At 37.7% G+C, this 23,782-nt stretch overlaps 1 protein-coding gene across 1 annotated transcript in view; it reads right to left on the bottom strand.

Moving 5' to 3' along the window:
- Positions 1-23,782, bottom strand: part of LOC104361158 (sodium-driven chloride bicarbonate exchanger) — a 111,073-nt gene that overhangs the window by 646 nt on the left and 86,645 nt on the right. The window contains exons 12-19 of the mRNA XM_042784412.1: positions 23,008-23,182; positions 22,689-22,822; positions 21,231-21,476; positions 7,470-7,575; positions 4,446-4,607; positions 4,088-4,201; positions 3,414-3,575; positions 429-680 (exon numbers count right to left, since the gene is read on the bottom strand). Coding sequence (XP_042640346.1) covers positions 429-680; positions 3,414-3,575; positions 4,088-4,201; positions 4,446-4,607; positions 7,470-7,575; positions 21,231-21,476; positions 22,689-22,822; positions 23,008-23,182 — 1,351 coding nt within the window. The remainder of the gene's footprint in view (positions 1-428; positions 681-3,413; positions 3,576-4,087; positions 4,202-4,445; positions 4,608-7,469; positions 7,576-21,230; positions 21,477-22,688; positions 22,823-23,007; positions 23,183-23,782) is intronic.

Raw genomic sequence — 23,782 nt, 5'->3', positions numbered from 1 at the left:
AATGAACCATAGAACTTCTCCTGCAACTGCAAAATATTTTTAAATTAACCAGAAATCTCAAAATGTTTTAAAATTTTTAAAATAAATTTACTTACTGGTATAATTTATCAAGACTATTTTGTGATAATATGCCATGAGCCCAAAGTATAGACAAAGGGTGAATCTTCACGTACTACAGGTCAGTTGAAGAATTCTCTTTGACTTCTATCAGGCCAGATTTTCATGGCAAGGTTTTTGTTTTAAAAATGTTAGATGTCCCTATCCATTTTATTATGCTAAATTGGAATTTGACTTTAGATTATCTTGTGTAACATTATGCTAGTTAGTAATGTGCCTGGAAAGGGAACTCATTAAATAATACAGTAACAACAGTGAAATATTCAGTGCAGTGCAGTATTCTTTAGCTTTTCCTTACTTTCCCAAATTACCTTCAGGATACTTGTCAAAAAGACAGATGAGCCCATAAGGACAAAAATCATGAGTCCGGTGACTCTTTGCTCCCGGATTCCAAGAAATTTTGGCTGCTCCCCTGGAGCAGAGCATTCTGATTCCAGTTTTAAGCTATTCACATGGGAAATAGAGAGGACAGTTGCTGCCACAAACCAGGGCAATCCCATAATAGAGCACACTCCAAGCATGACGGCCACCATGAGTAGGTCGAGGTGGTATCCACATCCTTTCTGTTAAAAAGAGTAATGACAGCAGGAAGATATAAAATGACATCTGAATTAAGGAGAATGCTCCTGTCAGGCATTCCTAATGAACAGTTAGAGACAATTAAAAAAATCTGTGACTTGTAGGAAAAAATAGCTTTCTCCTATGTGTTATTCAGGTTGGGTCAGCACTGATGGCAAACTGGTTATCTGAGGGGAACTCCTACTAGTTCACAAGAAATGCTTAATGCTATTAGTCTCATTCCAGTTATGAGTTAGGTGTACTTATAAATTCACTTTACAATGGGAACCAAATACCCTTTCTCCTTAGAAAAGAGATACTAGTAAGACAATCTTCTGTTTTAATTAAATCTCTTATTTGTATAATAGTAAGTAGAACATCCAGCTGCACTGACAGCTTTCCATTGCACTACTCTTAATAGAACCTCCATCCATCCTCACACAGGAGGCAGAAAAATAGGTATTTGATTCCTGCCTACACAAAAATTCTTATGTTAACATTTGCAAAGTCAGTTTATGCTATAAAGGGCCATAAAACCACATCAATCCTTTTAAAGTTTTTATAGATGGCAAGCATGTGATAGTAAGATACTTTCATCTTATCTAAGAACACAGCTAGAAATTAAGAGAAATTAAACTGTAATTAAGCTATACATTAAATTAAACTATCAAATAATATTCATCATAAGGTACTGTTTTACTGGTTTCTCTATTCAATACTTAATAGTATCATAAGCATTCATATAAGAAGTCAGTACAAAATCTTTGGTTTTGCATCATATCTGTAGCAGTTAAATACTCTTGATTTACCAACGGGGGATGATGTTTTGCTTTTGTTGTAATGGATAAAACTCTTTGGTCAAATCTGAATAGATTTTAAAACCTGCAAATACAGCCAGTGCTTGAAAACGACCAATGACCTGCATCAAACTTGGTTGCACAGATATCTATTACCACAGCTCAGAAAGATTTTTCTTTTCAATTTCAGTAAGTATCCAGGACCACCACACAGCTGCAAGCAGGAGCTCAAGCTATTTTCCTTTAAAAAGTCAGGTAGTTAGTTATCTCCACAAAATTTTCAATATGGCAACAAATCCAGTGTCATGATCTGATGAAACAGTGATGTTCATGCAAACAATGTGAATATGTTGAACCATAATTTTGACTGTAAATCCATGCAAATGCCTTTTGACATAAAAAAAGTAACTAAACTAAACTTGGAAGGGTTTGCTACAGAGACTGCCAAAAGCTGAAATGTGCACTATTCAGAATTTGCTATGGGAAGTATAAAAAAAGAGGGGAAAACGAGTTGGAAGCAAACAAATCATTTCTTTCTGAAGACAACTTTTACTTCTAAAATGGGAAGCGTCTGGGTTTATGAAAATGTAAGCCACATATCGAAATGAAAATGCCATCTTATTTGCTTACATTATTTAAAAAGGGGAATTCATATAAAGTAAAGAAAATGAAAAGAATCAATTCTAGCAACCTTCCCTCACTCCCCAAAAGTGCTTATGAGTCTTATCTCCAAGACACATCTTGACAAACTCAGAGATGTGTCAAACACAGATATTAGTTACATGCACAATGCACTCAAAGAAAGAGTTTAAATCCTAACAGAGACACCTTTTTTTACCTTCTGACACATTTATGAGGAATGTATCTGCTAATGCATACAGAATCCGAGAGCATTTCCTCACATTCATACATGATCTGAGGAACCTGACATATGGGAAGAAAAGGAAGCATAGCAACAGGTGATGCTACACCAGACCCCAGCAAAACTAAAACGCAGCAAGACAAGGGGGCAGCCAGGAGGACCATCTGACTCCCAGATGCCAGTGCTGAAAAAACACATTCCAAAGCTTGGCAGCAAATTCCTGCATCTGTCAAGTTAACCACATGCAATGCTATGGATTGACATGAAGAGCCAGGCTGACAAAGAGGGCAAAAAAAGAACATATCAATGTCACAATCATCCAAGAAGAGGCAGTGCAAAGTGAAGGTTGCAAATGCATTTGCTAAAGCAACTTGGGATTGGATTGCTGCTTATTAAAAGTATGTCAAAAAAGCCTAAGCTCGCTGCATATACATGTACAGAAACCTGCTGCTAGATTTTGCCCAACAGTTTTTCAGAGGGGTGATGTCCCTTTTTCTCTCTCCATCTGTAGGCAACTAAAGTGTTAGAGAACAGAGCAGGAAGTTGTCCTATGTTGTTTTAAGAACCCATTGTGCCTCTAAAGCTCAGTTTTATTCTTCTCCCTTCTTCAAGATAGGAAGGGGGAAAAAAAAAAAAAATGGGTAGAACCACAGAGGAAGATGGAGAAAAAAAATAATATTCTCTTACAAAATAACCCCTGAATAGTTTTTCAAAATCCAATCCAGTAGAAGAACACTGTCAATATCTGAAGAAACAATCAATTAATATTATGGTACTTAAGGAAATTATTAACTTCCAAATTTTTTTCTTTAGGTCAATAGGTATCATACTTCTGATAAAGCATAGAGGATAGCACTTTCTTGATTCAGAATTTCTGTTCCAAATTACATTCCTAAAGACTTCTGTAAGGCAGCTAATCACTGACACAGGGCACAGGTACTACATAGACTAACAGAGAAAAAAACATAACAATCTAAAGGGGTGCTATATAACATATATTAAACTAGCACACTCAAGTAGATGAAGGTATGTTACATACTCTGGAGCAGACAACAGGTAAAATATATGTAACTGAATACCTTTAGCTTGTGTTCTTTTCTATTGATAATGACAGCTGTGATCTGCTGGTCCATAAAGATAAGGATAGTACAAAGCAAGGCTGGAATTACAGCAGCTATCACTGTCCACCAAGGATTAGGGCCCAAAGGAGTAATAAACCAGCCACGATCATCTCTGGTGGGCTATAAAAACAGTCATGCATGACCAGTCAGACCTCTAAGGATTATTTACATTTCAACTACATAAAAATACATACAAAGACATTACTAGGACATGATTTCCTTTAAAATCAATCTATGTAAGAACACAGAAAATTGCTAAACTTCCTATGATATCAAAAAGAAATTACATACAATAAAATCATCTAGAATATTACAGACTTAGTTGTATTTGATAAAATGAGCCCAGAATTTGAAGGGTACCCCAGAAGATTACAGTAGTCTAGGATTTAGGTAATTTGAGCCGTGCTGGTCCTCACACAGAAGACATTAGGAAGCATGAAGGGACCTGATGGGAGAGGCTCACTTACATGGGCCACTGATCAGAGAGGTTGTATAGTATCTGGTAAACATGAAAAATTCAGAACAGTATCACTACTCCCTGATGATGATAAAAAAAAAAATAATCTAATAAACCCACTATAGCACACTACTTTGTCAAAATAGTAAGGCAGTGCAATTTATCAACAAATTACCTTAAAAGCATTTGGAACCTGAAGTTTTGGTGATGGAATCCCAATGGCATAGTCAATTAAAACCATGGACAAAATAGTGAGAAAGACGGCAAAATCGCTGACAACAGATCGTACCTACAATTATTGAGAGAAATTACAATTTTAACTAAAACATTCATGTGTGATTTAGGATTTATTTTTCTTCACTGTTTTAAACTTTTTTGTGCTTACAGCTAAAACCATGCTTATTCCGATACAATTTTCTAACAGAAAATATGTAGTGTCTGATTCACCAGCAGTTAATTGAATTTGCAATGCAGATGAAATTCATGCTTATGCATGACTAATGACAACTTTTGAATTAAAAAAAGTCACACACCTTTGTTGGGAAGTATCGGCTAGTTTTGAACTGCTTCAGTGTGGATGACAGCGTTACTGTAGAAAAGAATAAGATGACAGACCAGAAGAGGACATCTGGAACATAAGGGCCATGATGACCACAGGCTCGCCCAACAAACTCTCCATGAAACTTTTTACATTCCTATCGGGAGAGCAAAGTAGTAATGTTCTGAAAAGTATCCATGTTTACGCTGATATTTTCTTTCCAATTACTTTCCCAAATTGCAAGCAGATTGTATTACTAGAATAGTAAAATAATTTTTAGAAATTCATTGTTTCAAAATTTAAAACTCCTAGCATTTGTATCTAGTCTGCATGGAAAACTCTCAAATCCTCAAAAGAATCTCTTTTTTAGCCAAAGTTAAATGATGAAGTCACTAAGACATACCATAAATAAAGTCATTAACGTAAAACCAGATTTATTTCAAACTGAACAAGTACACTTATTTATTTATTGTTTGCAAACATAGATTTGCACTTCCTAATTCCTTCCAAGAGAAGTTCAAAGCTACCAGGAGGAAGGCTGCTCCTGGTGCATTCTCAAGAACTGACTTTTTGTTTTATCTTCACAGGCCAAGCAATTCAAGAAAAACTTCTAATTAATGTACAGTATTAGCCTAAAAGGAGACAAATATATTTAATACCACACGGGGGCAGCACATTCCACAAATTATCTTTTTCTTAAAAACATCAATCTGATAAAATGCAGCAAAGTTCAAAATGTGTAACATGAATTCTATCCAATACGTGATCAAATATGCAGATACAGTAGAAAACCATGTCTAGTAATACTCCAATACCATCCCCTTAGTTGTTTAAAATCATAGTCGTTCCAAGTTAACAAGCAGAAAGATGAAGAGTAAAAAGGTGACACACAAACTCTGGACTCCCAATCCTTTCCTTCTGCTTCCCAAATCCCTCCACACTTTTTAAGCAAAAAGAAATGCAGCACCCAGAATCAGAGATTCCAGGCAGCAATACCTTGTCAGATCATGCTCTTTTAGTATTAGATGAACTGGGCCACTGGCTCATCAGACTCACATCACAATCCTGTGGCTTGACATGTTATGAGAAACTTTGGCTTTGAACAAAGGCTGGCTTGAAAAAAAAACTACAGTTGCTATTTGATGACTGTGAGACAAAGGAGTGTAAAATTTTTTATATTGGTATACCAGTAAACCTGGGATAAATATGACATACTTCTGTTTGATGAAATAAAGATTTCAGATGGGGAAAAAATTTTGGGGGAAATCCAGAAAAATTCTCAAGATTTTGGGACATCAAATAGAAAACTTGTCCTAGACTGAGCTGGACTCTGATGTTAGCACAGCACAGGGATTAATTTCATCATATACCTAACGAAAAGGATTTTGTCACCATCAGAATAAACACTTTGCTCACACTTGTTATGTCCTAGATAGGAAAAAAAATTGTTGGTCCTACTGTTGTTTTTAAGAGAGAGTGCCAATCTATATCTTCAGAAACGTGGAACTTTTAAATCAGACACAAGAAACAACAGGAAGAAATGAGCAGTAAAAAGGACAGTGAGGTGAGACTGACCAGGTATTTATATACAACTAACGAGGTCTGATCTTTTACTACAATTCTCTAGAACATGAGAACTGAAGTTTCCTGATGATGCTTGCAAGAAATAAATACGTAAAAGCATTAAAAATTTCAATTATTTCTTGGACAACTACAGGGACTCATGGGGAAAGGTCCATCAGTCATACTGCTATCCATGTAAACTCAAGTTTCAGTAATAACTTACAGAAGTTTTAAAGGGTTTTATATAATGCAGCCGGTCTTTTACATTTATAGTTAAAACAAAATCTGTTATTTTAAATCTCCTCAGCTGCAAATGTACTCTGAAAAACACTGTCAGAGATCTGAGAAAGTGAGAGGAGGAGTCTGCCCCTGCACAGATGCTCTTAGAGTGTGCTGCAATTTTGAGAATATTCATTCTGGATTGCTGGAATCCCTCAGGCCAGCAGTTCTCAACTTTCTCTCTGCTGTTGCCACACCAACAGAATTGAGGAGCAGCCCTTGCTATCACAGCAGAGCAGCCATGAAAGTCGGCTCTTGCCTTAACTCATGATAGAAGGACACCAGTTATGCATTCCTGCCTTTGAAAGAAAAAACAATATCTGCTGGAGATAGTCCACTGGATTAGCTTTGATTAGCGTTTCATTTCGTTATGCCTACGATGAGGTTAATTCAGTTATATTTTTGAGAGAACTCTTCAGTTTGGTGCCTTTTTCACTCCATTCTTTTTGACTGTGTAATGAAATGATCCATTTGAGAGAAAAAGCGGTGGCCTGTTCTCAATATGACATTTCAATCAAGTTGTAAGTGTTGCTTTAAAGAAGGCAAACCTGAAGTAGTAACTCCTTTAAAACTAGAAGGGTGCACTGTTTAGAAACAAGTTATATATCCATGCAAGCTCCCCAAACTGTCTGTAGTTTGTTCCCCCACTGTCCTCAGAAAAAAAATTACACAACTAAGACACAATTAACACTGAAGGCCTGCATAAGAGAGAGTTTGGTCACTGCACAGAAAATAACACAAAATTTCTCCCCTTTCTCTCCTTTATAGCCTGAACAGCTGTAACAATGTTTTAGGGGAAATAAATGCTTCTGAGGCTTTCTACATGAGAGAAATTTGGTTCTGCCATCTGGCAGAATTTAGGACCAATCCGTTGTCATTTGACAGGTTTAGGCTTAATCTCAGTCAAACTCTTGTGCTCGTGTGTCAAGAAGTTACCAAAGCAGGACACAAAATGCACATACTTGCTTTAAAGTGTCCTAGCAAGGGCTGCAAAATGCTTACAAAAGGAGGTAATGCTATGAAGTCTATGCTAATCTTTGTTCAGTTAAGTACCGTTTATGATTTAAATAAATATGATCAGAAAAAACATGGTATTTTTTCCCATATATTTGCTGCAAGTAGGAGAGACAAAATTATTTATGCTTATGCCTTTATTAAATTCCAATATTTCACTTACTGACACAGTTAGGTTCCCCCATGGCACATCAGATGCAGATATGTTGTAGTCCTGCCAGTGTCGTAAAGTTTTATTGCTAGGATGTTCTGGTTCCACACAATTGCATCTGAAAAGACAAAATAGTATTTTTTCCTTAATAATAAAAGATGCATCAGTATTAATCCAAGCACACTGAAATTGTGCTCTACTTTGCCAGATAAGTTTAGTTCAAATGAATTCAGTAAACGCATGCTTTGAAGCAGTGTGTAGTTCAATAGCTAGTGCTATTACTAGAGTGTAATTTGCCGTGAGGTGCATGTGCATATATAGTACGTAATGTGACATATTTAAGCCACTGTCCACAGCAAGTTTTTCCACCTATTTTCCTCCTATTCTACTGATAGTTCCAAACACTGAGACTGCGCCAGTTCTGTTCCACCCCCTTATACCTAACACTTCCCTACATGGGGATTAGATGCTATCCACAGCTCCAGGCTGACCCATTTCTCGAATGCAAACTGTCTGTATTCTCATTCTTTCTCTTGACCAAAATGCCTTTGTGTGCAAAACTGCCAAACTGCCCAGTCAACTGTCAGGGCTCTGCAAGATCACCAGCACCAAAGGCTCTGTGAACTTCTGTGTCCATTGTTTTTCCTTTCCCCACAGCTGCTTTAAAAGCATGCTTTTCATTTTAAATTGTGTATTTTAACACACAAAGCGTGACGAGGCAGTGTGGGAGGACAACTGTAAATAGGCAATTTAAAATCAAAATTAAGTCTTTCAAGCCTCTGAAGCAACTGTGGGAGGCTTTTTCTTTGACAAAGCCTTCAAAATATGAGGATATTCTGTAGGTTCCAAGATGTCAACTGTGCTTTGCAGTTCTCTTTAAACTAATCCTACTTTAAAAATCTATAGTACTATCTATCCTGCTAGTATTTGAATGTCCTTATGATGGATGTAAATAAATTCTGTACTCTCCTTTCTGATAAAGTTTTCAGGAGTAGCTGGGGACAGGATAACATCTGACTATAGAGTGGAGAGGCATTAAGTATACATTTGCATTCCAGTTCTACAAGAGTGTTTATTCACTTACCTACACCATCTATTTTCTCTGTGGCTGTTTATCTTTCCACAAAACGAGAATGCTCATCTAGATTTATAATATTTTCTGTATAAGAAATTCTACCATCTCCATTATGAGTACAGAATAGTGCCACTGTATTTCAATTACAATACTATACATGTGACAACAGCTGCATTTAATATATACACAGAGATGCGGGTTGTCTTTGTGCAACTCCTTGCTTTTATAAGAAAGAAGGAAAGAAGGAAGGGAGGGAAAGGAGGGAAGGGGGGGGGGGGGGGGGGGGGGGGGGGGGGGGGGGGGGGGAGGGGGGGGGGGGGGGGGGGGAGGGAGGGAGGGAGGAGAGGGAGGGAGGAGAGGGAGGGAGAGGAAAGAGAGGAGGGAAGAGAGGGAGGGAAAGAAGAGGAGGGAAAGAGAGAGAAGAGAAAGAGAGAAGAAAGAGAAAGAGAAAGAAGAGAAGAAAGAGAGAAGAGAGAAAGAGAGAAAGAAGGAGAGAGAAAGAGAGAGAGAAAGAGAAGAGAGAAGAGAAGAAAAGAGAGAGAGAGAGAGAAAAGGAGAGAGAGAAGAGAGAGAGAGAGAAAGAGAGAAAGAGAGAGAGAGAAGAAAGAGAGAGAAAGAGAAAAAGAGAAGAGAGAAAGAGAAAGAAAAGAAAGAGAGAAGAGAGAAAAGAGAAGAAGAGAAAGAGAGAGAGAGAGAGAGAAGAAAGAGAGAAAAAGAGAGAAAAAGAGAGAAAGAGAGAAGAGAGAGAAAGAAAAGAAGCCCTCACAGCCCATGAACAAAAACAAAACAAAAAAAACAACCAAACACAAACAAAAGAAAAAGCAACAGCAGTCAGAGAAATAGAGGGCCTGAGCCAAACATCCTTGACGTAGACTGGATCTTTCAAATATATTCAATATACTTTGGATCAGGCCCCAAGTGCAGAATGAATGCGTGTTCAATGCGCAGTTTAAAATATTACAAAATGAGTTAAATGAAGCACATCACTACTTGTGAGCTACGGTAGCATAATAAAGTCAACAAACAGTATGTCTATGTTATTGCAAGGGAGTATTTGATGTTCATGCAACAATACAGAGGTGGCTGTTTCAGGTTACTACTGTTTCCTGTGAGCACAGGAGCTCCCTGGCCCCTGATGTCCATCGCCGATCACGGACTGGGCGGACGCTGGGCGATGGCCCATTGGGGTTTGAGTACAGTAGGCCAAGGTGATGTGGGCTGTTCAATCACAGTCACTTTCTCACTAGAAGGGAAGACTGTGCATGTCACCAACACTACATGGTACAGCTACACTTGCCGCAAACCGCAAAATTACATTGAAAAGTTAGAGGAGCCAAAATGTGCATTTCTTTAGTCAGAAACGTGACAATTGATGCTACAGTTTAACACAGTTCAAGTCATTCACCTTCAGATGACATCATCATCCTGTTTATTTCTATATCAATACTACTTTCCTCCTTCACAGCATTCCAGTCTGGCCTTTACCACGTTTCACAGGCATCTACCGATGGCAGACTCTTCAACAGTGACTCGTGCAAACTCCACCCATGCAAACTAAAATCACCCTGCACCCAGCTTCTGTCACCAAATGTGTGCAGAATTAGGCCCTAACAGTAAAGATCAGATCCTGCTTTCTGCTGAGAAGATCATTCAAAAAATGATCTCCGTGTTTTGCTATATATAACATTTCATTGTTTTCAACATTATGTGCCTTTTGGTAACACTGACACTTTCATGTGAGATTGTATCACAGTATAACTGTCTTCCAGTGTCACACTAATTGCTTAACATTATAGAAATGTGAGATAGTAGGATACTCCCGGTCCAGTCCAGAAAACACAATTGGAGGTACCATTCAATTCCAGAAGATAAAAAATTATCTACCAAAATGTGACATTTCATAAGAGATGCAATTGCTTCAATGATGACTATTTCCCAACATAACTGACCTGCACGAAGAAACTCACATTAGTGAAATAAAGTTTTCTACTTTATTTCTGAGATCAGCTCTCAGGAGAAAAAGTAAAACTGAATTGTTAACCACTAACACATCTTTCTATTTTCTTGATAAAAACATTACTCATAAAGCTGGCATAAGTAAAAATGTATTGCCTCTTGGAGGTTCAAATACTCCTATATTCTTGTAAGGTTGCTTAAAGTGCTGAGCACTTGCCTACTACAAGAGATTGTTGTAGAGTTTTTGCTATTACCAACAAGCAAGAGACTATACATTCACCTATATTTTCTAAGCAGCATATTCAGCACCAAATACAGTACCAACTTAGCAATGTGCTCCCATGCCTTTTAGTGATAAGGAGTCAGCAATCACCTTACTTATGCTCAAAGATACAGAATGATTCATTTGATGCTCTTTCGTCATTGCTAGAATATAGGCAGGGAAGACTGACACTGGTTGTGGTGGCAAAAGCATAGGTGTCACTAGAGTTGAAAAAAAAAAAATATCTCTGATGCCAGTCTCACAATATGCCCATTTCATCACACTGATGACAGAACAATTCTTTTTGGTGCCTTTACACTTTCGGCTACTTCAAGATGTTCTGAACTCCTAGGAGCAATTCGGATGTCTAAACATGGGTGCCTGTATACCCCATGGTATCTGTGAAATCCACAATGGGTTGGCACATATGTGAAAAGGGTCTATGGTGACTCATACCTTTATTTTCACAGCAGCTGGAGGCTAAGAGATCTAAAATGGCACTAGCTACCCAGTCACACATAATTCCCTTCTCTATTGAAAATGTCCGTATTTTGCAACTAGGCAGAAATCAGTGGAGCTAGCTTTCTTCTAGGTTATTTAAACATTTAATACAGCCTGTTACAAAATGGCTTATAAATCTGAGGTAGATTAATAAAACATTTCAGACAAAAGAGTCTTTAGGAAACTACCGGAGAACCATCATAAATTCAGAACTGACAAAAGGACAAAGTAACAGGAAAATAATGGCCTGAACCTGCTAGCTAGAAAAATAACCAGGACAATGAGTCTTTATTGCCTTTACATCTTCCAAGGTGCTCAAGAAATCTCTGGCAAATCAGGATGAGAAACAAAGCTAGATCGGAAAGAATAAATTTTAGGACTGGCTGACAAACTGGTATCCTCTGGAGACTATACCTTTCTAATTCTACAGAAGGATCAAGATTTCAGCTAAATCTTCAGCACCAATGCAACTATAACAGTATAGGCAGTATAGGTCACTGATGTCAACCCCCTTCCCTTCTTTGTCCTCCCAACCTCCCCGCATTTTTTCTAGCTCTCTTTGCTTCTATTTCGTAAGTCTCAATTTCAAAAATTTCATTAACTTGAGGCAGTCATCATACCTTCACTGTGTGCAACATTTCTTATAACTTGTCCTATTTTCAAAGAACGGAGCTAGGATTTGACAACAGCAACTTTAAGACATCTCAGACAACTAGCAGTGCTCTTTGTTCTGCAATAGGAATAGTTATTATTATCCTTAATATCACCAAAAAGACTGTGTGTATGATCCCTCTTGGACAATTGGAAAGTGAATACAGGGTTAGTAAATTAGAAACTTGTTATTTTATATGTAGAGTTGGGGAATATTTTCCTCTCTCCTTTGTAGATCAGCAATAAAAGATAAACAACACTGTTGCTCAACAACTAGTCAGGTGAAAGGTTATGTACTAAAACCACTGTAATTTTGACATCCTGACTGTAATTTTCTGTTTACTGCAAAACAAGAATCTTATTCATAGGCCCATCTGTTCAAGTGAAATTAATCTGAGTCTGGTGGGGGAATCCTTCTCATTTCCACCTCTTACCCCCAATTCTCGAGGCTCGTTCTTCACCATTTTCTTCTCTTTAACCTGTCATGCACATTCCCCTCCCACACAGACTTTAAACATGCAGCATGGTGCTAGTCCATTCTGCTGCCATTACAGACAATATAAGAGTTTTGAACAAGAGCCTTGCACAGTGTTTTTGTAAGTAAAGCACACTTAAATGGTGCAGCTCCTTTAAAAGCCTCATGGCCATTCATCCCTAGGCAGTTGCCATTTTTCAGTATGCTGTTTTCAAGACTAGGAGGTACTTACTATTGATGATTGATGATTTTATCCAATTCTTAAGGCATTGTTTTGGAGCTCCTGTTTTTCCATTATGTGTGTGCTGCAAGCTAAACTTATTTATACTAGCTAAGGATCTGATCTATAGAGGATGCAACTGCAGCTTCTTCATGATTAGCCAACATACCATTTCCCTTCCCAGAAAGGCAAAATTTCTTTCTGGCTCACTTAAGATAAAGAATGAGATATACTCAATATGAATATTTATATTATTAAAAAACAACAGGCAAGTATGATAAATAAGTTGCAAAATGTGCTTGTTTAAACAATATGTCTCATTGAATACCAGAGCACATATTTGGTAATATGAGTAGGAAGTTTTTCCTGTAAGACACAGAGTATGCTCTAAGAGTGTGCTGTGCACTAATCAAATAACAGAGACATAACAGGAAGATGGTATGAAGTGGAAGGTAGCATCACTAATTTTGTTTTAAAAGTAAGGTATTAGAATATATGCATAAGTATTCTCTATGCTGCATTTACAAGGTTGAAGGAAAGTACATCAATAGCAGAATGCTATGCATGTTTGTGTTGTCTTCAAAGACACTATTTTCATGTGAATTTTGGGCACTGACAGAGTCCTTCTGTTTGTCTAACAACTGCTATGGGAAGGGGACAATAACAATATCATAGCTGACAACTTCTCAGCTGTCCCATACCTACAACACCCATATATCCCTGGCATTATATTTACCATATTCCTTCTCATGTCAACATTCATAACAACAAAATCAAAGTTGCAGTGGAGAAGAGATTGGAAACAAAATAATTAATACTGAAGGAAAATGGACTTGTCGTTATGTTCTACGCCCAGTATCACAAAACCCTTTCAAAGCACAGCTGTCATGGCAAAACAAGGGTTTTTTCTTCATTTATTCATGAGATCTGCCATCCTGAATTAGACTATTGAGTCATTAAGTTAAGTAGCCTATCTCTGACAATCACAAAGATCAGTAGGCATCCACCTATACTCTCTAAAGTTGTAAGTCTATACAGTTTAATTTGTGAAGCTGAGGAGGAAAACTGAAAAGCCTATAAAAGTACCTGGACAATGCACTCAGCAGCACAACAATTTCAGACACACATAACAATAAATCTGAGGCAGAGAAACCGATGTTAGAGTGAATAAACTTCAGAGAATCAGGTTCCTTTGGGTAGCACATCAAGAGGAGAATATTGTTTTGTCAAGGGGAAAGTCTAGAAAACAGATGTATAATCACACTGTAGTTTTTTATCCTTGACTGTCACGCCTAAGGATTGGTCTTTATTAGCTGGCTGGTGCAGTACGCAGTTCATGCATTCTTGGCACTACTACAGTATGTAAGTGCCATACATAGAAGTTAATGTGCAGAAAAGTAATGTAATTACATGGGATATTGACAGCTCATCTGAAAGCTTTCACTGAGAAAGAGTTCTAAAATGTCACTTCACCCATATTCCAAAGTTAAAAAAACATAAACCTGAGGAGAAAAGATTTAGTATAATGCTAGTTCAGAAATAATATAGTGTAATATACTATAATGCTATATTGTCAGCTTAAATTTCAATTGTTCAGGTGTAGTGTATCATAAATGCACTGTAACAAAACCACCAAAGGATTTTATGTAACTGTTTCCAGATTTTGAATGCATTGTGTAGATCAGCTACCAACTACAGACTGAATGCTGTGGAGAATTCTTAACATAGACATCTGTTTCCAAAGAGGAGGGGATGAGTAACAGGAAAGAATGAAGCAAGGTGGGCACTCCCTGGGCTCAGAAGAGGGAGAAAGAGAAAAATGAGTCAAACTGGGTTGGGCAGACATAGGTAAGTCCTAGAATAAATGGAATAAATAAAAATCATTTCTGGATTCCAGGGTTCATCAAGAAGCAAAAAGGAGCCAGCAGTTAAACTCAGTGATGTCAGTCGCACTGGTCTGGGAAGAAGGGGGACATCCTTAAGGAAAGACACATAGGGTATGGCACAGTTACTTAATTGTAGAAAAATACCTATAAAGAAGGGGAAAAGAAAATCATAGAATCATCATAAAATGGTTTGGGTTGGAAGGGACCTTAAAGAACATCTCATTCCAACCCCCCTGCCACGGGCAGGGACACCTTCCACTAAGACCAGGTGGCTCAAAGCCCCATCCAACCTGGCCTTGAACCCTTTCAGGGAGGGGGCAGCCACAGCTTCTCTAGGCAACCTGGAAGGGTTGATCTAAAACTACCATTTCCCCTTCCTAGAAAGGAATCTGATCTAAATCTACCTGCTGATCTAAATGTACCTTCTTTCTGTTTAAAACCGTTACTCCTTGACCTATCCCTACACTTGCTGATAAAGAGTCCCACCTCATCTTTCCTGTAGGCCCCCTTCAAGTACTGGAAGGACACTACAAGGTCTCCCCAGAGCCTTCTCTTCCCCAGGCTGAACAATCCCAACTCTCTCAGCCTGTCCTCATAAGGGAGGTGCTCCAGCCCCCGATCATCTTCGTGGCCTCCTCTGGACCTGCTCAAGCAGGTCAACGTCCTTATGTTGGGCCCCAGAGCTGGACACAGTGGACCAGGTGGGGTCACATGAGAGCAGAGTAGGAGAATCACCTCCCTTGACCTGCTGGCCACACTTCTCTTGATGCAGCCCAGGACACAGTTGGCTTTCTAGGCTGCAAGCACACACTGCTGGCTCATACTCAGTTTTCCATCCACTAGTGCTTCCAAGTCTTTCTCCCCAGAGGTGCTCTCAATCCACTCATCACCCAGCCTGTATTTGTGATTGGGATTGCCCCAATCCACAGGCAGGACCTTGCACTTGGCCTTGTTGAACTTCATGAGGTTTGCACAGGCCCACCATGCAAGTCTGCCAAGGTCCATCTGGATGACGTCCCTTCCCTCCAGCACATTGGCCACTCCACACAGCTTGGTGTCATTGAAAAATGTACTGAGGGCACACTCAATCTCACTGTCCATGTTTCTGACAAATATGTTAAACAGCACTGACCTCAACACCAATCCCTGAGGAACACCACTCATCAGTGCTCTCCACTTGGGCATCAAGACTTTGACCGCCAATTCTTTGAGTGTGACCATCCAGCCAATTCCTTATCCACTGAGTGGTCCATCCATCAAATCCATGTCTCCATTTAAAAAAAGGATGTTGTGTGTGACAGTGTCAAATGCTTTCTACAAGTCCAGGTAGATGACATCAGTTGCTCTTCCCTTATCCACCAACGCCGTAACCCCACTGCAGGCAGCCACCAAATTTGTCAGGCATGATTTGCCCTTAGTGAAGCCATGTTGGCTGTCACCAACCACCTCCTTATTTCCATGTGCCCTAGCAGAGTTTCCAGGAGGACCCGCTCCATGATTTTGCTGGGCACAGAGGTGAGACTGATTGAACTGGAATTCAATTACATGCCTGGGATCCTAAGGAGAAATTTTGTGCTTATCATCACTGACTCCTCTCATTCCACCTGCAGCTTAAGGAATGCGTGTTATAAAACAATATAATTTGCATCCAATAATAACATCTTTAGATTAGGTTATATAGATAATGAAATACTTAAAACTTGCTTGTGCAAACAGTGGTGTGCACAAAACTAATCTTCACAATGCCTTCTAGAAGCAATGGTTCCTGTAGCTTGCAAAAGATACTGAGATTGACATGATCTTGGCTCCTTAATTACTTCAGAGTGGGATTTTCTACTCCTAATGCTTAAGTGCATGTCAATACCAAGACAGATTGCAATATGCATATTACTATGCCAAGAAATCACTTTAAAATTATTCAATGTAATCTGTTAATAATTGAGTAACTTCTGGTAAAGAATTATTAAAACAACATGAATTCATCACTCTGAAAAAATAGTTAATAAAAAAACAAAGGTATATAAAGTCCCAAGATCTAAGCAACCTCACACTGAGAAATAACTGATCTTCTGGATTCTAAGATAACTATCTTAAAACGTTTGTATTTTAAAAAATACTGGACTGCTTTCTAAATCACGTTCCTTTCATCCACAATGCTTATTTTGTTTTCCTTTTGAGAATCTTTGGTTTTAATCCACCCTGTTGTAGGGTTCTCCTTTCCTAGCAAAAATTATATGCTAATATTTAATACACATTAAAACTGATGTGCATCAGTGTTCCAGACAGAATTAAACTGGAGATATATTTGCTACAGGAGTATGAAAAAGCAGGAGGAGGAGAGTGCAGAAATAAAAGAGTTGCTATGCCAACCTACAAATGTTAATGGCATGACAAATACAAAAAGGTCACAGTAAAAGAAAAAAAGAAAAAAAAAAAAAAAAGGAAAGAAAGAAAGAAAGAAAAGCCCAGATTAAAAAGTATGTGCATTTTATTTGATAAACAATGCAGCTACTGTATTTACATTCCTTCAAAACAATGCAGTTTAGAAAGAAAAAAAATGCAGCAGAGTAGCACACTGAAAATCAGGTTGTCTTTGTCCTTCTTTTGATTCAGCTTTTTAATGCCTTATTCTTTATCATCCATATCATAAAGATGGTGTTTTAAAAGTGAATGCTGAGTGGATTTGTCTGCAAGTAGATCACCTGATGATTAGGTCCAACGCTTCAACACGGAGTAACAAGCAAGTATAATAAAGAAAACAAGTTAAAAAGTGCATTAGGATTAGTTCTACATTAATTAGATCATGCAACAAAAGATATTTTTGTCTTTTTGAGATAGAATTCTGCAACAAACTCAAATACATGTCTTCTACCTAAAATGTTAAAAAGGTAAATATGAATTTTTAGGAAATGTTTTAGGAGGACTTTTGGCTGATTTTCAAATATCTGGGTCTGCTTGATTTAAACAACAAAAAAAAAATCCCAACTGTTCTGAATGTTCTTTCTATAGTCTTCTAAGGTTTGTTATGTCAGATACTAGTAATGTCTCCTATACTCTTAAATATAACAGGAGATGCATGCAGTACAGTCTTTTACATCAAACTCCTGCAACAGAGACTGTTTATGACAGAATTCAAACCCACCCAAAATGCAGAATGGGTTTTCTTTCTCACTTGAAATATGGTTCCAATCTGGTTGAAATACCAACCATTTTATATTACTAATTTCTTTGTCTTTCGAGTACGCCAAAGGACAGTACTAACAGCATGCCAATGACTTTTCCTGGGTCAAACTCACATCTTCACCAGGGCAAAGGCAACAGCACTGGGATGTAGATGGACTACCTGTGGACATCAGAGAATACTCAGAAAGCCCATGGGAGAAGAGAGTAGGGCTGGGCCACAGCATACACTGAAAGCTTGAAATATATACATTGTCCTGACCTATTTATCATCAACTTTTTGAGTAAGAGGCAGAATATAAAAATCACAAAAATTTTACAGTATAACCTGATTTTTCTAGCATAGAATTGCAGATCCAGGATAAAGTTTTGCATAAGCTTTGGCTGAGCATTCACAGAGAAATGAGTTGCTCAACCTTTTGAAGTTCACCCATTGCTAATTAAGAACTGCCAAGGCTTTACTAACAATTAAAAACTTGTCTTTAAAATCCCCAAAGAGGGAAATGCAAACAGCTGTTTTAATTAGCAAAACAGCAGATACTAATTAGCTTCTGTAACAGAGTATGCTGGTCCTTTAAGGACAGGACCAGTTTCAGCCCAAGTTTGTTACCCATTTAAACTACAAGTAGGACTGCAGTCAGATGCTGCAGAAAAAGCTTCTAATTCCTTGTGAAAGCAATATTCTCCAACTTTAAGTACACAAAAATGAGATTTTTTTTTTTTTCAAGTAAGCTTTTACGCTTATTTGTATTCCAGTTTTTGATCTTTCTGGAAATGAGACATACACACATGAGCAGGGACTAAGGGTTATTTGAAATGTCTTGTCTTGTGATGATCCCATGAAGATGATAACTGTGATACCTTCATGTTCTGGGCAAACGGCCACTGTATCTGGACAGAGTAATATGTGCATATCTGCACAGCAAACCCATGGAGTTCTGGCTGCACCAACCCTGCTGTGAAAGCACTAGTCATTTGGGCAGCTGATGTAGAGTTGCTCCAACACTTTCCATCCTCCTAACCTGTCAGGGCCAGTTCTGAAGAACTAAGAAAAATTCAGATGAAGGAGAAGGGAGGGGACAGAAGATAAGAGGCTGGATTTACAGCTCTGCTGTGTTCAGAGCACAGATCCTTGGAATTGGCAGATGTGCTCTTACAAGATAATCAATATGCATAGTAGCATTTCCAACAATCAGTTTTGAGGTTAAAAAAAATATAAGCCTCATCCCGTAAGAGCTATGCTGCCTATAACTACATCTACAGCTAGTCATTTTGGTATTAGTGGGGTCAGTTGCCATAGACATGATATCAATAATCAGGATATTGCTGCAAGTAGAAGCTACAACATAAATGCTGAAAGAGAAATGTAATGCAAGAGTTTAAAAGTCACTTTCTTTGTACTCTCTACACAGAGTGAAAGAATAAATGAGAATATAGGTATGAAATTCTGATCCCGTAAATAACTACAAAACTATTATATCAAATAATTTTGATAGTTATATGTTTTGAAATCACCAGGCAGCGGTCAAATCTTTCTTCCAAACATCTGGAAGACACTTGTCCTTCAGGAATTGTGTCTGGAAAATCTAAAACTGTTGTGCTGCTATCCCAACACTGTAGGACAGTACAGGGCAATAGCTGTAACTGGAGGATGACAACTGCTGCTCTTTTACCATCCTGTGCGCTCTACACTTTCTACATTCAATGAAGACAGTTACGAAGGACAGGCAGGGAGTAAGCAACACCCTTTATAAATCAATTTGGGATTCTGATTAATGAATGGAATTTTAAATAAAACCAGAAACATTTATTTGTAAACATAAGGACTACGATAACAAACCACTTTCATAAAGTATAGAGATATCTATCACTGTGCCCCTGTACAAGCAAGACTGTTAAACTTATTTCTCTGAAATCTCAAGCAATATCACAGGGTTCAGCTAACCATGAATAAAGCTAACTCCCAGGAATTCGTATTTCTATTTGTCTTTATGCTTTTCATTACATATTTTAACATCTCAGCTCCGCCTGCTAAATGGTTTCTGAATATTTTTCTGTCTTTTATAGTATTTCAACATCTGTTTTTCAAAACTGTATGAGAACATCATATTCTTTTTCCTTTTGACATGACTACTTTGAAGTGGTAAAGGAAAAAAAAATATCCACAAACACTATGCTATAAGAGGCTCTTTAGGGCAAAATACCAACTTCATAGAAGTTGAGTGAAGTTAAATAAGACCAGGATATATCCTTAACCGCATGCACAGTCTACTCTTGATGTTTACTGCTTTCTTTTCAAATTAATATACCTTTGCCTACTGATTAAACTATTAGAAAGACACAGTGTTTTTTTCCAGCATGATGGGAGAATATGTCACAGTAGAACTATAGTTTCTATAATTTAACTTATTCTGTGTATTAAGATATATAATGTGTATTCAGATTCAGGATTTGCTAACTGTTTTTTTAGTGATAACATATACAAAGCTCAAATGTTTCCACTGTTGCTGTGCTTTGTTTTTCCTAGCTTAAAATGCAAATGAGACATTTGGTTGAAACACTCCTTGTTTCTCCAGGGAGTAGAAGATGTGGCACTGTTCAAGCATTGTTCCTTTTGGGCCCCACCCTGATCATGCAGAGGGTTCAGATGGGTTCAGTGAAATAATAAAGACATTTCTGGACAGGGATCCTCTCTGAAAATGCTTTTTAATGACATTTTAGCTGCTGAGGTGACCAGGCTTAACTGGCCTTAGGACAGACTAGGATCTTTTCTTTTACAAGAACACTACTACTGTTCTCATATCACAGAAACAAGTGTACAAGTTTTTACTTCTAAATGAACTTATATTGATTAAAGCTATTTGCTTTTCTATTCCATGAGTAGAATACTACCTCTTAAAACTCCAAGATGAAGTAAAGCTGCTTAAATAGAGTCATATTAAAAATCTCATTATTAAGAACAAATTGATTCTGACAAAATCAATCACTGCTGAGAAGCACCTAACAATTCTAAATCCACCTCAGTTCTTGGAGCTTGAACTTTAACTGCCAGAGAGGTTAAAATAAAGGAGGTATATCAAATTATATCTTTTTTAGATAAGTCAATATTTCAATTTGGAAAAAAAAATAACAGATAAATATGATCTAAAAATGTTGTCTGAACACACAGTAAGAATATTAGAAATCATCAGTACAAGGCTATAGTAAGAGATCATTGAGTTACACCTTATTAAATAAAAATGTGAATAGAGGCCTAAAGCTGAGGTCCCTCCTAGTCCTATTTTTTTTTATTCTAGGACTTCCAAGTTGCATGTGTGTAAGCTTTTCCAAACTCCAAGTCAAGATGTTTTTTACTTACCTTAAGTAAATGTGTACTGCTTATACACATACCTCCAGTAACTACTACTTCCATACGGAGGCATCTTGCCTAACTCAATAACTTCCACTCATTAAGTTTGCAACTGCTACAAATTTTTCCTGCTGTGCACTGGTTTGCATTCCTCACAGAGAATACAAACTATGAAAAAAAAAACCAAAAACAATGCTAACAGAAGAAATCTTACTTACGAGTACTTTGTCAGCAGATCCAAATCATTATGCATATTGATTGGATATGTTTCACTGAGATGAAACAGCTTCTCTAAGGCCTCATAAATGAAAATGATGCAGATAAGAGAAGCAAAAGCTTCTTCAGTAAAGCGGGTAATGTAGCAGACTAGGGAGCTTGCATCAGTTGCAACAAGGATGATGCACAGGATTGCAGTCCACAGTCCAATGCTAGCTCTCAGAGAGAGGTATGACAACCCATATTCCCTAAAAAAAAAGAAAAAAAATGAAACACAGTTAACCTTTTTTCCAGCCATAGTAAATGGAGAAGAGGCAACTCCAAAATTTTCTTTTCCTAGGGATGTGCAACACTGGAGACAGACTGAATCTGAATTTACCTATTGTGAACTGAAAATACTGTCAGGTTACCTCCTGGCCTGAGCTCTCCTCCCAATTAACAGGACACAAAAAACTCTATCTCTACTAGAGTGAGAAAGCTGCTTTGAGAGTAGTTAAACACATGAAGTGTATAATGTCCACCTACTTTTTATCCCATATCATGTCTTATGAACAACCAATACCAACCAATTTCTTCTTAAACTGCAAGAGTAGCTACAACAGCAACTTTCATCAAAATTCTGTATGCTTACTGCAGATGATAATATTGCTCTAAGCATGTTGAGTGACATTTATCACAGAAAACTAAAAGGTCTACCTGAAGGTGATAAAAGAGCTTTTGGGGTGCTAAGCAGGATCTCCTACTCTATGTTGCTCAGGACGTTTAAGAGATCTTGGTGCAGAAGTCCTCATCACAGCAACAAGGCAGAAAAGCAGAGAGGATGGCAGAGAAGCATGATGGTTGCCAAGATGCAGACATAAGTTTTGCCCACACTGTGGCAGAGGTATGTCATGTATATCACATTAATATAAACATGGGGATAAGCTGTTCTGGCATGACGCTTCACCGCTTCTTTGTTGGGGTGGTGGAAGGGCAGGGTCTATATTAGTGACTGGTGAAAGATGGCACCACTTCCACTCCTCTTACTTACTGGGTGAGAGGTAACACCTTTTGGATGAGTTAGGGATGAGATACACCACAGATTTAAATGTATTGTTTCAGAGTAGAAAATGATATAATAATACAAACTAACAACACACACACAAAAAAAAAAAAATCAAACCCACAACATCCTGAAGCTTGCATTCCCTTTAAAACAGTTGTGGTTTTTTAAAAAAAAAAAAAAAAAAAAAAAAAAAAAAAAACCAAACAACAACAAAAAAAAAGCCATCAATCTTTCTGCATTACCACCAATTCACTTTTCTCAGTCACTGCATAATTTTCAGACTCTGGAAGCCTAAGCAGTGCACTCCAAAACAAACTCTTGATCTTATTTTGCAGATGTTGGAACTTTGGGATCAGTGTCTCTGCTTTTACCTAACAACACCCGAGGGATGCTGCGTATCATGATCTTCACTTACTTGCAAAATTTGAATAAGATCTTCTCAAACACTAAAACTGGTCCTGTGCTGCCAAGTATAGTGAGAGGCTGGCCACCAAAGAGAGAGTAGGCAATTCCAGTCATGGATGCTCCAAACAGCGATTCTATTGCACTCTGAATATGATACAAAGAGAAGTGTCCATAAATTTTCAAACAGGTTCTTTTTGCAATGTCTCAGTCTGTAGCCTTCTAAACACTGAAATACCAATATTTAAAGGTCATTCATGCAACAGTAAGAAAATACTAACCACAAATCTAGGAATGTAAGTTCATTTTAAAAGTTCAGATTTAACACATACTATACGACCTTCAGTTGCTTCTCCCAGCAGACCACCAAATGTGATGACAGGAGACATGCAAGCACAGTAGAGAAACAAAAATGATGCCAGACACTGCAGACTGAGAGCATCCCTGAAGTCACTCCAGAAGAAGGGAGCTTTTCTTTTTATATCTAAAATCAATCCTCCAAAAAATCTAAAAAAAAAAAAAAAAAAAAAAAAAAAAAAGATCGAATTAATGAAAAAGGCAGATAAAACTTTCTTCCACAATATTGATTGAAATATACTGCAGAGAAGTTACTGTTCATTGATCAAATGATACATACTCTTATAATTCATCATTCCCAGAAAAAAACTTTCTGGGAACCTCGTCTTGATAACTTTAATCGGAAAATTATGTTTTTAAAACAAACTAATTTGCATATTTCTTTTATAAATCTTCATCTAATCATCCAGACCCAAAACTTCTGAACAGTTGTTAACTCCCACACACAAAACCCTATTATTTATGATGTGAAATACTTCTTTGCATTTGTTTAATCAGAGCGCTACCACAGTGCCCATTTGCCCACACATCTACATACAGAGCTTCACATTCTTTATTTGAGAACCTGTTCCTAAATACACTTGATGATAGAATTGAATGTAGGCCACAATTTTCCAAGGATAAGAACTGTCATTTTTTGTCATTTACACTATGCTAAACATAATCAAATATTTAGGAACAGATGCTCCCTTACAGTATACCATACAGTTAAAGTAAATATCCCCACAATGCTCTTTTTCTCACAGGCAC

Source organism: Tyto alba, unplaced genomic scaffold (genome assembly GCF_018691265.1).
Source record: "Tyto alba isolate M040663 unplaced genomic scaffold, T.alba_DEE_v4.0 Super-Scaffold_7, whole genome shotgun sequence".
Lineage (NCBI taxonomy): Eukaryota > Metazoa > Chordata > Aves > Strigiformes > Tytonidae > Tyto > Tyto alba.
The sequence above is the reverse complement of the archived record's forward strand: the minus strand, read 5'-3'. Positions and strand labels throughout refer to the sequence as shown.